This window comes from Meles meles, chromosome 13 (assembly GCF_922984935.1).
Source record: "Meles meles chromosome 13, mMelMel3.1 paternal haplotype, whole genome shotgun sequence".
Classification (NCBI taxonomy): Eukaryota; Metazoa; Chordata; class Mammalia; order Carnivora; family Mustelidae; genus Meles; species Meles meles.
Window position 1 is genome coordinate 32,743,344 of NC_060078.1, and position 14,102 is coordinate 32,757,445.

A 14,102-nucleotide genomic window follows, 5' to 3' on the forward strand; every position below is an offset into this window, starting at 1 on the left:
TCTTGTTTGAACCCCAGGAATATCACAAGGCCTTGCTGATCATAAACTAAACTACGCTACAGTTCTATGCGGGACTTACCATTGGGGTCCTTCCTGAATAGAGTGTTCATCACCGTCGCGTGGAGTTTCACACTATTCCACTCCTTCACTATTAGTCCAGAGGCCTGAAAGCGTTCCAGCACTCGATCGACTAATTCTTGCAGCCTGAAGAAATTGAAGGAAGAAGTATAAAAATCTCAGTACACTCTGAACCCCTGATTACTGATTCACTGTTTATGGAGTATCTGTTCTGGGCCAATCACTGTAAAGACCCTGCACAAGGGGAGGGAGAGGAAAGGCTACAGTTCCCACCACCTCCCCAGGGTTCACAGCCTTGTGGAGCAGACAGTCATGGAAACCAGTCACAGAAATCCATGGGGAGTGGGAAGGGAGGGATCAACTGTACATGGAGAAGGCCAGGTTTTCACAGGAGGTTAAAACATGAACTTGAAGGAACACGGAAGCTTAGAGTATCTCACGACAGGGCTCGCGAAGCCAGGCTCAACAGAGTTGCCTCAAAGGAAGTGCCTTATTGCTTCATCCAGTCAGAGAACCTAGAGCTACCATGTGGTCGATATGTTTCTGCCAGGCTCAAAGGAGGTCTGGTATGATTCTAAGACATTTGCTCCCTGGGAAGGAGACTGAGAAGATCCTTGGACACTACCCCAGTGTTTCACAGAGGCTGAAATGGAGTACAATGAAGACGACGATAGGCAAATCCACAGGCTGCGTGATTCTTCCCCATGTGGACTCCAGGTAGCTCTAAGCAGTAAGGGTTCTGCAGTGACTGAGTTCTGGCTTGATAACAGTCATTCACTCTAGAACTTCTCCCAGAAGCAGTTCTGGCACAGAAGTTTTCATCCTCTTCAGGTGTTTTGCTCAAGAACCTCAAGAACTCCCTTTTTACCATTTCTTGTAAGGCCATTGTGATGGTGATCAACTCTGTCAGCTTTTGATTGTGTGGGAAACTCTTTGATTTCTCCTTCAGTTCTGAAGAACAACTTTGATGGCTGTACCAACGAGAGGGGTCAGCAACCCAGCAGGGGTGGGGTGAGCAGATCATGGTCTGGGGCCTCAGGAAGCAGCCATCTTCTCTGACCACCCACTCTTCTGATGGTAAAATGCAGCCTGTAGCTTCTCCATATCATGCCAAAATGTCTACCGTGAGACTGAAGCAGCTCATGCTGGATATGTGGATGGTCCCCATCAAATGACAGGGCAGTGTGCCTGGTGGCACCCTTGGGGGCAGCTTGCCCCTTTCCACCTTCTCCTCAGCCTTCTCTGAGATTTGTGCTGATGCTCATTGATTTCCTGGTGCCGAATCATCTTCCATGAGTCATGAGTGCGCTAATGAACAAAAGCTTCACGTTTTTAGATGTACTAGTAATACTCTTTGTGTCAAACATCACCTCTTTCCTGGATACAAGTAGCCCTGAGAAGCTTAGAGAGTTCATGGATCTTCCACTGCTTCTTGGGCCATGGCCCACATGTGATGGCCCACAGTGTAAGCACAGTGACCAGAGAGCAGCTGCTCCTTGAGCAGGGCTAGACAGGTTTGCTTTATGTGAGATGTGGGCCAAGCCTAGCCCTTGTGGCCCATTTGTGGGAGCTTGCCTTGGGCAGAACATTCTGGCTACAGCAACTCAGTTGCTTAATGTCCGTCTCCAAGTGGACAACAGCCTCTAATACCCGACCCTCCAGTGATCCTTCCCCCATTTAGATGTGAGCAAAACAACTCCTTTTGCTTGCACTGCATGCACTGCAGCAAGAAGTTATTGTCCTCCAGAAATTGACTTGGAAGCACAAATGATTATTTTCCCTTTCATGGTTTTCAGGCTCCAAAGTTCCAAATTAATCTTCTTAAAATTCTAATTTACCTTAATTGCTTTTTACGAAATACTGTCTGCTAATCAAAAAACATGTACAAAATGAATAAACCATAATTAATAATAATAACAATAAAGTAAATACCCATGTCCCCTCCACCAAACTTCAGAACCAGAACACAGGGCAGGGACTAGGGCTGAATGAAGCAAGTGAGGAAATGACCTCGGGCACAAAATTTAAGGGAGTGCCAAAAAATGAAGTAACCAAAATAAATCATGTTTTAATGCAATATTTTAAAAAATCAAAATTAATGCCAAAAAAACCCCATGATGAACAGAATATCAAAATTTTGAAAGAAGATGAGATCGGTGTTGCAGAGTTCTCCCTTTGCGTCAGGCTCCAGTATGGCTTGGCACAGGGTAGAACATGAGAACACATTCATCCCTCAAGATGCTCTGGGCTCTGGAGACCCCCCGTGACTCTGCGTGGCTTATGACCTTGGCACTCAACGCGCATGTCTTCTCATCGGGCTTCTTCCACTCAGCTTGACAACTGCTACCTCTGGGCCTTCTGTTCCCTGAGCCACAGGATCTATCCCCTCCCTCCACCTGTGTAGATCTTACCATCCTCAAACTGTAACTCTTCCATGAAGCCTTTCTAACACCCTGCACTCCCCTGTATCTGTGAGTGGTGATTCTGTCCTTCTCTGGAATGCCCATCCACTTAGCATTCTCAGGGACAGTCCCTTGCTGCTGCACATCTCTCTGTCCTGTTCCCCTACTAGACTGCATGCCCCTGAAGAACATGTTATATTTTCTTCTATCTTCCAGAACACCATTATATTTGGGTTTCAGTAACTGCTGGCTATGACTGGTTAATTGATGGACGTGACTAGTTAAAAAGTGACAAGTGAGGAGTGCCTAGGCGCTCAGTCAGCTGGGCGTCCGACTCGTGGTTTCAGCTCAGGTCATGATCTCATGGGCTCTGAGTTCGAGGCCCGAGTTGTGCTACGTGCTTGGTGGGGGAGTCTGCCTGAGGTTCTCGCCCTCTGCCATTCCCCTGACTCGCACACATACTCTCTCAAATACATACTTTTTAAAAAATAAAGTGGGAAGTGAATGTAAAAAATAAATACAGTCTTGAAGGATTGCTGAAGATTCACAGATAAAACTGGTAAGGAAGGACACTTCGAGCAGAAGAAGCAGCATGTACAAAGATGCCAAGATAGGCACGATCACATCTTCTTTGGAAAACTGCTGATTAATGAATATAGCAGTGAGTAAGGGGAAAGGGACAACAGAGATGAGCTGGACAGAAGTGGTGGTCGGACCATTGGAAGCCACAGAGATCTTAAAAAGAGAATGATGTGGTCAGATGTCCATTTCTGAAAGCTGATGTTGTAGCAGAATCAAAAACACTTTAGTATATATGCTGCCGAAGCGAGCACAAGTCAAAATACTTCAGAAGAACAGACCAGGGATACAGAGGTCAGCCAGAACAGTGTCGGCCATTATTTTCAACACTCGATATCCGTTAACACATTTCAATCTCACCATGACTTGTTATCCCTATTTTACCAATGAGGGAACTGAGGCAAGGACCAAAGTCGCATAAGTGATCCGTGACACATCCAAAATCAGAATCCATGCTGTCTGGCTTCAGAGTACATGCTTTAAGGACTGTGCTATAAAGGGAGAAAGGAGGGACATCTAAACTGTGGCAGGGGCAATGAGAACCAAGACCAGATTACGGCTTCACGGGAGCCGTGTGAGAGAGAAGTTGGTGCCCTCAGACATGGCGGCATTCAAACACAGAGAGCAGCTGAGGTGACTCACAAGAGTGCCTTTGATGACCAGGTGGGCCACTGACCAAGGTGGGTGGCTGTGGAGAAGCAATTGCTATTGTCAGGCTATGTCGTTCCAAGCATACTGTGTATGCTTTTGAATATGGGACATGGGAAATCAAGTAGGACAGGTCCAGGACAGGGATGGAAATACGTGCCTGAAACACAAGAGAAAAATCTGGACAAAAGATAGATTTGGGTAAGCGTCCTGTTGATTTCGGCTCAGATCATGATCACAGGGTCATGAGACTGAGCCCCGTGGCAGGCTATGCTCAGCACAGAGTCTGCTTGAGATTCTCTCTCTCCTTCTGCCCCTCCCTCCACACAATCTCTGCCCTCTGCCATCCAAATTAACGAAATCATTTTTAAAAAAGAGATTTGGGAGTCAGGAGTGCAAAAGTAGTAGTTAAAAGCATGGGATAGGGGCACCTGGGTGGCTCAGTCATTAAGCATCTACCTTCCGCTCAGGTCACGATCCCAGGATCCTGGGATTGAACCCTGCATCAGGCTCCCTGCTCAATGGGCGCAATGCCTGCTTCTCCCTTTCCAACTCGCCCTGCTTGTGTTCCCTCTCTCGCTGTGTCTCTCTGTATCAAATAAATAAATAAAATCTTTAAAAAAAAAAAAGCATGGGATAGATGCAGTCATGCTGGGAAGGATTCACAGTAAACCACAGAGAGAGCTAAAGACAGAGCCTTAAGGGACACTCCTATGGCAGGGGCAGAGAAGGAACAAGAAAAATCATCAGTAAGGAGGAATAGGAAAAGACTTCAGAAGAGGACCTCAAAAAGGCTGAAAGGAGAATTACAGGAGGAAAAAAAAAAAATCAGCACAGTACAATACCACAGAAAAGTGAGGTAAGAAAAGGAACAAAACAAGGCCTATTTACTTCTTACAGTCAGAGCATCCTGGAAACCTCCCCAGAAGCAGTCATGACAGCACACCAAGATGGAAGCCTTGGTACAGAGGACCAAGGCAGAAACCAGAGAGGGTGAGGGAGGGGGTAAGCACACATCAACTCTTTCCAGAAACTTGAAAGGAAGCACAGAAACCAATGTCTTGATAATCGGAACATACAGAGTTGAGGACAGGTTGTTTGTGTTTGTTTTCGATAAGGAGAAAGAACTGAAAATGCTTACTGATGACAAGAAATTATCCAATAGAGAAGGAAGATGAAACTTAGGCAATAGAAGGAACTGCAGAATAAGATCTCAAAGAAGACAGGAAGGGCTGATGTGCTCCAGGTGATGGGAATACAGAGGTGAACAAGCCCCTGCCTTGAGCAGCTTACGTGCTAGTGGAAGGAGACAGATGGACAGCAGACACACACACACACACACACACACACACACACACACACACACTCTACATCAGGTGGTGCTACATTCCATAAAGAAAATGGAGCAGGAAAGAGGGATAAGAATACCACTGGGCGTACATGTGCCATTTTATACAGGGTGGTTGGAGAAAGGCCTCCCTGACACACTGATGTGAGCAGAGACTCAAGGGATCAGCACTGCACAGAAAAGGAACAGCAAAAGCCGACCTATGGGCAGCATGTGTGAGGTACGACTGAGGAAGAGTTAAAAGCCAGTGTATGGAGTGCAGCTGGGAAGAGAGAGAGGAGCTGAGGACAGAGAGATGGGGAGGGTCACGTCCCATGGGGCTTACATAGGGCTTGTAGGCCCCTGTAAAGACTGGTTTTCACAGAGTAAGGTGGGAGCTTTGGGAGTGTTTTCAGCAGAAGAATGACATGACCCGGCTGATATTTTAAAAAGAAACCTCTGGCTGCTATTCAGAGGACAGTAGTGGAGGCAAGGATGAAGGAGGAAGGCCGCTAGGAGGCCTTCACAACAACCAGTTGGCTGGGATGACCGGGGGGGGGGGGGGGGGGGGGGGGGGGAGTGGTGAGAAGTGGAAGCTTTTCTGATATACTGGTGACATGAATGAAAGGTGATTCTAGAAGAATTTTTGTCCTCAACATCTGAAAGACTGAATATCAAAGAGAATAACACATCCAAGGATTCGTGAGACATCTGTAGAAAGGGGAGGGCAGTGATGAAATGGAAAGGCAGGCTGAACAAAGCCAGGCTGTGGGGGCTCCTGGGGCCAGGGCAGGTTGGAATCTTACTGGGTAGGCTGCAGGAAACCAAGGAGGGCCAGTAAGAAGCAAGAGACACAGACAAAGCCAAAGGTGTGGAAAGCCACTGAAGAGAGGTGTGCTTCCTGACATCGGGGTCTCAGTTTTTTTCTCTGATTTCAAAATAATACATGTTCATTATAGGGGCGCCTGGGTGGCTCAGTGGTTAAGCATCTGCCGTCAGTTCAGGTTATGATCCCAGGGTCCTGGGATCAAGCTCTGCATTGGGCTCCCTGCTCTGTGGGAAGCCTCCTTTTCCCTCTCCCACTCCCCCTGCTTGTGTTCCCTCTCTCGCTGTGTCTCTCTGTCGAATAAAGAAAATCTTAAAAAAAAAAATGTTCATTATAGAAAAACTGGAAAATGAAGAGAAGCATAAAAAGGAGATCATAACCTGTCCAAGCACATAGAAACACTGAAGCTTTTGTTATATAATTTTTAATTATTTTTCTACAGATATACATCAATTTTAAAAAGACAAAACCATTTTTCTAAACTTATTTCACTTAATGTACCCCGAATATATTTCTATATCATGGAGTATTTTTTTTTCAATATCATCTTAGATACCTTTTAGAGGAGCAATGAGAAAGGCTAACTAATAAAATATCAGTAAGGATGAAAAAAGGGATGACTCATGGAAACAGCTTTGTCCTTACTTGCCTATGGGGAAAATGAAATATATTCATGCAGCACATCACTCTGATTTTATAGTTAATGGATTTAATTAATTGTGCACATGGACCTCTAAGCAAAGACCTACATTATATTGTTGCTGAAGTTTCTGATTAACACCATGACAGAACCACAAAGTTTTGGAACACTTCTAAGCATTACAACCTAAGTCTGAACATAAGCATGGCAAAATCCACCTCAATTACAAATACAGCAGAGGAGCACCTCAAAGGCTCACTCAGTAGAGCACCCAACTTTTGATTTTGACTTAGGAAGTGAACTTGCAGTTGTGGGATCAAGCGCCCCATCAGGCTTAGGGCAGAGTCTACTTCTCCCTCCCCCTTTGTTCCTCCCCCCGACTCATGCGTGTGCTCTCTCTCAGATAAATAAAAAAAATCTTAAAAAAACAAACAAACACATAAATCACAGCAGAACGATGTCTCTTTTTTCTCTCTCCCCCATTAAAGAAAAGGAAGGGAATAGGGAGTTCAACTAGATTGAAACAGGAACAAGAAATATTAGACGAAGGAAATTAAATAAACTAAATAAAGAAACCAATTTCCAGCTCTTTCAGGAAAATTCTGTTCAATTCACAGACTTAAGACTTTGAAGAAACTAAAGTCCTTTAGAAAGTTCTAGACTAACCTCTCATTTTACGCAAGAGGAAATGAAACACAGACAGGATGAGCTGCTCAAAGTCAGGGCAAAGAGACCAGAATCAGAGTCAGTTTTGTGTTAACGATTCTCCATGCATTCCTCAAAGGATGGCTCTTTATCTTATTCACTGCTTTATCTTGGCACCTCAATTAATGCCTGACACATAATCAGTTCTCAATAAACAGTTGTTGCACGCACGCATGATTCATAGATGACAAATATTTTGGGGTTCTATTAAAAGAACTTAAGGGTACTGGGGTACAGTCCCTAAATGGCAGGTTGATGTCATAGATACTACATTTAACAATATATCCATATATTTCTAACAGTACCATCTTTCAATTCTTACTTCATTGATCCTTTCCTGTTTGACTATTTATGAGTCACAGAACTCCTCTACACCTTTGTTTCCTTATAAGTGAATTAAAAATAAGGTAGGGTTGCTATGAGAAAAATTATGAATTATTCTAAAGCAGCTTTATTATTCAGATAGTGCTTAGAGTTTGGAAACAGAAGCCAGTTATTCATGCCTTAAATCTAAGCTCTTAAAAGGCCTGTAAGTGCTCCAAAGCTCAAGCAACCCAGAGCCATCTTTCCAGATAGGGATTTGTGCTGCAGAAAGATTACTGACTCCCTAGAAAGTGCAAATTTCAGGCTTTTGTTTAGGATTTTTTTCCCCATCTTAATTCAGTTCCATACTAGTAATATTTCCTGACTGCTTACCATATACAGGCATTGTGCTAGTCACTACGAAAATAAAGAACTAAGCAAACATAGTCCCTGTTATTAAGGAGCTTGCAATCTATTAAGGTAACTAAAAAGGAAGACTTTGGGAATGATACAAGTGATACAAGGTGCTTCCGGTAATTTAAACATGGAAGAGAGCATAGCTGAGCTGGTACCAGAACAGGCTATTAGGAGGATAGGCTTAGGTCAGAAAGCTAACCATACCCAATTCATTTTGTGTATGTACAGAATGAGTGAATTAAATACATAGCAAGCATTCACTAAACATCTATGAACCTGAATTATAAAAGGTGCTGGATATAAAATGCTGAATAAGAGCACGCCCTGCCATGAAGAATCTTATAGTCTACTTAAGGAAAAGGAAAAAGAGGGGCGCCTGGGTGGCTCAGTGGCTTAAGCCTCTGCCTTCGGCTAAGGTCATGATCAGGCTCCTGGAATTGAGCCCTGCATCCAGCTCTCTGCTCAGGAGGGGGCCTGCTTCCCCCCCCCCCCCCCCCGGTCTGCCTCTCTGCCTACTTGTGATCTCTCTCTCTGTGTCTAATAAATAAATAAAATCTTAAAAAAAAAAAAAAAAGAAAGGAAAGCACTAAGGAAAGACATCATGTGAACACAAAAAGATAAGAAGTAACAGAAGAGAAGTTTTAGTCACAAGAAACAATATTAACAAAGACACAAAGAATCATCAGTAAGTGGTGAAGTTGGCCTGGGCTTGGGCCAAGTGCAAGGTAGTGGAAGATCAAGTTGAAGTATTAAGCTGGTCTTCCTGGAAGATTATCTCATACTGGAAGACCTTGAATGCCAGACTGGGGACTATGAATTAATTCACAAGATGATATGAAAGGAAGGGAGTTTTTTTTCCTCACTCCTTTTTTAAGTTTTTATTTAAATTCCCGTTACTTTACAGTGTAATATTAGTGTAAATACAGTGATTCAATATTTCCATATGACACCTGGTGCTCATCACAAGTGCACTCATTAATCCCCTCACCCACTTTCCCCACACACACAACTTCTTGATCCATTCATCATCAACCAGCGGATACCTGGGCTGTTTCCAGAATTCGGCTGTTGTTGGTAATGCTGCTACAAACATCAGGGTACATGTACCCCTCTGAATTAGTATTTTTTCATTCTTTAGGAAAAATACCTTTGTATTCTTTGGGGAAATAGTGCAATTACTAGATCATAGGGTAGTTCTATTTTTACCTTTTTGAGGAATCTCGATACTGTTTTCCAGAGTGGCTGCACCAGTTTGCCTTCCCACCAACAGTGCAAGAAGATTGCCCTTTCTCCACATGCTTGCCAACACCTGCCGTTTCTTGTGTTGTTGATTTTAGCCATTCTGACAAGTGTAAGGTGATACTCATTGCAGTTTTGATTTGTATTTCTGGTGGGAGATTTTTAAGCAAGTAAGTCCTACAGCATACAGACTGTGGCTTAGAAGGACAAATGTAGCTGTACTTGATGAGATCTACACACACTGACATAAAAGTAACTTCTAGGTTACGTGTCATAAGAAGAAGGGACTGTTAACCCATGTGGGTCCTATTTGTATAAAATCATATGCATAGCAGACAATGACTCTCAGCAGCGTTTGTTCTGCTTACCCTCTACTGGGGAGGAACACAGAGAGGGGTAGTGCAGGGGAAAGGGAGCCAGTTGACTTTCACTTTACCAATGGAAGCCTAAAATTTTGCAAAAGAAAACAATGCAAAAAGCAGCAGCTTTGGGGGGCGCCTAGCGGGCTCAGTTGGTACAGCGTGCAACTCTTGATCTTGGGAGTTGTGAGTTCGAGCCCTAAATTGGGTGTTGAGATTATTTAAAAATAAAATCTTAAAAAAAAAAAAAAAAAAGGAAGCAGCAGCAGCAGCTTGGGTGTGAAAGGAAGATGGCAAACTGAAAGATGGTACAGAGATACGCCAGGGCTGCACTGCTGTGGAATTTAACTCTAAGTGCACACATACACGTACACTTCTCTGTCTTCTTTTCAGCAAACTTCTCAAGAGTGGTCTGTCTCCAGTTATCCTTAATCCCCTCTTCCGCCCCAGCATGAGCACAGGCTTCACAGTCAGAGCGAGGTCAACTATAATGCTACCACTTCCCACACATGCTAATTACTACTGACCCTGACCTGACCAAGTAAACCTGAGCAACTGTAACACTTGACTATTATACCGACATTATTGAAAAAAAAAATCAGATAAGCTAAAAAAAAAAATCACTTGCTATCTGGAAAGAACCACTGATAAGAGTTTTATGTACTGACATTAAATGATTTATTTCTCTTTTGCTCTCTTTTCCCACATTTGAGAGAAAAGTAAAAGTGTATCTACAAATTATTTTGTAATCTGTTTTCATCAGATAATACTCTACAGTGAATACTTCCCATTTTTCCAGATATCATTCCCAGCTGATCCCCAGTATTCTCTATTCTATAGATCACAGTTTATTTCCCATTTCTCTCATCGTGATTATTTTTTAAGATTTTATTTATTTATTTGACAGACAGAGATTACAAGTAGGCAGAGAGGCAGGCAGAGAGAGAGAGGAGGAAGCAGGCTCCCTGCTGAGCAGAGAGCCTAATAAGGGACTCGAATCCCAGGACCCTGAGATCATGACCTGAGCCAAAGGCAGAGACCCAACCCACTGAATCACCCAGGTGCCCCATCGTGATGTTTCTCTAGAATGTTTCCTGCATATACTGCTACATGCAATACTGGAATGGATATTTCCCACATAGAGAGATCTGTCCATAGATCTGATTAATTCCACTAGAAAAATTCCTATAGGGAAAATAAGCAAGTCCAAGAAGTATAAAATAAAAATACCAATTTGCTTTCTGGAAATTTTGTCCTAATTTATAGCTTTATTAGCAGGGAACTCCTCAAGTCATTCACCAAACATCTACTTAGTTTTCTTCTATTTTTTTTAAGATTTTATTTATTTATTTGACAGAGATCACAAGTAGGCAGAGAGGCAGGCAGAGAGAGAGGAGGAAGCAGGCTCCCTGCTGAGCAGAGAGACCGATGTGCAGCTCCATCCCAGGACCCTGAGATCATGACCCCAGCCGAAGGCAGAGGTTTTAACCCACTGAGCCACCCAGGCGCCCGTTTTCTTCTATTTTTAAAATTTGTGTGTTTTCTTTTAATAGTTTAGTGCTTAGGGAGATTTAAGGTCCTTCAGGCAGGGGTCATTTTACCCATTTGTGTCTCTCTTATGGTGTTTACTTTATTAGTACTAAATTATTTATTTTGGGGTATTTATTTTTGTCCAACCACTTATTAGCACTTTAACTGATGTCTTATCAATTGTAGAGCTTTTTTAGTAGACTATAATGTTATCCTCAATGGCAATTTTTGTCTTCAACTGCACTGTGTTTTATAGTTTAGGATTTTTTTTTTAAAGATTTTATTTATTTGACAGAGAGAGATCACAAGTAGATAGAGAGGTAGGCAGAGAGAGAGAGGGAAGCAGGCTCCCTGCTGAGCAGAGAGCCCGATGCGGGACTCGATCCCAGGACCCCGAGATCATGACCTGAGCCGAAGGCAGAGCCTTAACCCACTGAGCCACCCAGGCGCCCTATAGTTTAGGATTTAATGTGAACTTTCTGAACAACGTGTTTAAGGATAATGGTTATTATAGGCAATCGTGCTTTATTTCTGATTATAATGGCGATGATAAACCCAAAGAATAACCATTCAATAGGATTGCTAGCTTCTGCCTTAAGATAGATATTCATTATATTAGGCAATATCTTTCTATTTTCTGAAAGTTTTTTTTTTTTTTTTTTTTTTTTTTTTTTTTTTTTTGGTGAACTAACAGTTTATTTTTTTTTCCCCCCTTTTATTAATTTTTTCAGCGTAACAGTATTCATTCTTTTTGCACAACACCCAGTGCTCCATGCAAAACGTGCCCTCCCCATCACCCACCACCTGTTCCCCCAACCTCCCACCCCTGACCCTTCAAAACCCTCAGGTTGTTTTTCAGAGTCCATAGTCTCTTATGGTTCGCCTCCCCTCCCCAATGTCCATAGCCCGCTCCCCCTCTCCCAATCCCACCTCCCCCCAGCAACCCCCAGTTTGTTTTGTGAGATTAAGAGTCATTTATGGTTTGTCTCCCTCCCAATCCCATCTTGTTTCATTTATTCTTCTCCTATCCCCCTCCCCCCCCATGTTGCTTCTCCATGTCCTCATATCAGGGAGATCATATGATAGTTGTCTTTCTCCGATTGACTTATTTCACTAAGCATGATACGCTCTAGTTCCATCCACGTCGTCGCAAATGGCAAGATTTCATTTCTTTTGATGGCTGCATAGTATTCCATTGTGTATATATACCACATCTTCTTGATCCATTCATCTGTTGATGGACATCTAGGTTCTTTCCATAGTCTGGCTATTGTAGACATTGCTGCTATAAACATTCGGGTACACGTGCCCCTTCGGATCACTATGTTTGTATCTTTAGGGTAAATACCCAGTAGTGCAATTGCTGGGTCATAGGGTAGTTCTATTTTCAACATTTTGAGGAACCTCCATGCTGTTTTCCAGAGTGGTTGGACCAGCTTGCATTCCCACCAACAGTGGAGGAGGGTTCCCCTTTCTCCACATCCTCTCCAGCATCTGTCATTTCCTGACTTGTTAATTTTAGCCATTCTGACTGGTGTGAGGTGATATCTCATTGTGGTTTTGATTTGTATTTCCCTGATGCCGAGTGACGTGGAGCACTTTTTCATGTGTCTGTTGGCCATCTGGATGTCTTCTTTGCAGAAATGTCTGTTCATGTCCTCTGCCCATTTCTTGATTGGATTGTTTGTTCTTTGGATGTTGAGTTTGCTAAGTTCCTTATAGATTTTGGATACTAGCCCTTTATCTGATATGTCGTTTGCAAATATCTTCTCCCATTCTGTCAGCTGTCTTTTGGTTTTGTTAACTGTTTCCTTTGCTGTGCAAAAGCTTTTGATCTTGATGAAATCCCAATAGTTCATTTTTGCCCTTGCTTCCCTTGCCTTTGCCGTTGTTCCTAGGAAGATGTTGCTGCGGCTGAGGTCGAAGAGGTTGCTGCCTGCGTTCTCCTCAAGGATTTTGATGGATTCCTTTCTCACATTGAGGTCCTTCATCCATTTGGAGTCTATTTTCGTGTGTGGTGTAAGGAAGTGGTCCAATTTCATTTTTCTGCATGTGGCTGTCCAATTTTCCCAGCACCATTTATTGAAGAGGCTGTCTTTTTTCCATTGGACATTCTTTCCTGCTTTGTCGAAGATTAGTTGACCATAGAGTTGAGGGTCGATTTCTGGGCTCTCTATTCTGTTCCACTGGTCTATGTGTCTGTTTTTGTGCCAGTACCATGCTGTCTTGATGATGACAGCTTTGTAATAGAGCTTGAAGTCCGGAATTGTGATGCCACCAACTTTGGCTTTGTTCTTCAATATTCCTTTGGCAATTCGAGGTCTTTTCTGGTTCCATATAAATTTGAGGATTATTTGTTCCATTTCTTTGAAAAAAATGGATGGTATTTTGATAGGGATTGCATTAAATGTGTAGATTGCTTTAGGTAGCATAGACATTTTCACAATATTTATTCTTCCAATCCATTTCTGAAAGTTTTTAATGAAAAAAAAGGAGGCTGAATTTCATCAAAACCTCTTAGACATGTATTTAGATATTATTTTTAAATATGATCTATTGAGTTGGATGTTATTAGATTTCCTGGTCTGAATTCATCTTTGTATTCCTGAGATTAACCAGCTTAGACGCAATGGATCATATCCATGACTCCTACACTCCACCTTCAAAAAACTGCCCAATCAAGCAGTTTACTCTTTTTTTTTTTTTTAAGAATTTATTTATTTATTTGACAGAGAGAGATGACAAGTAGGCAGAGAGGCAGGCAGAGGGGGAGGGAGAAGCAGGCTCCCTGCCAAGCAGACAGCCTGATGCAGGGCCCCATCCCAGGACTCCGAGATCATGACCTGATCGGAAGGCAGAGGCTTAACCCACTGAGCCACCCAGGTGCCCCAAGTTCACTCTTTTTTAATCTACATATCAGTTCTTGTCACTACTATTCTAGTTCAGGTCTTATTTCTCACCTGGATTCCTATAATGACTTTTAAATACTTCCCCCTCCCATTCCTGGCTCTTTATTTCAATTACATATGTAGTCTCAGAGTTGCATTAA

General features: G+C 42.8%; 1 protein-coding gene across 2 annotated transcripts in view; it reads right to left on the reverse strand.

Annotated features, from left to right (window-relative positions):
* ASCC1 (activating signal cointegrator 1 complex subunit 1) overlaps positions 1-14,102 on the reverse strand; it is a 103,787-nt gene that overhangs the window by 34,227 nt on the left and 55,458 nt on the right. For both annotated transcript variants that reach the window (XM_046026862.1, XM_046026861.1), the window contains exon 8: positions 80-204. In XM_046026862.1, coding sequence (XP_045882818.1) covers positions 80-204 — 125 coding nt within the window. The remainder of the gene's footprint in view (positions 1-79; positions 205-14,102) is intronic.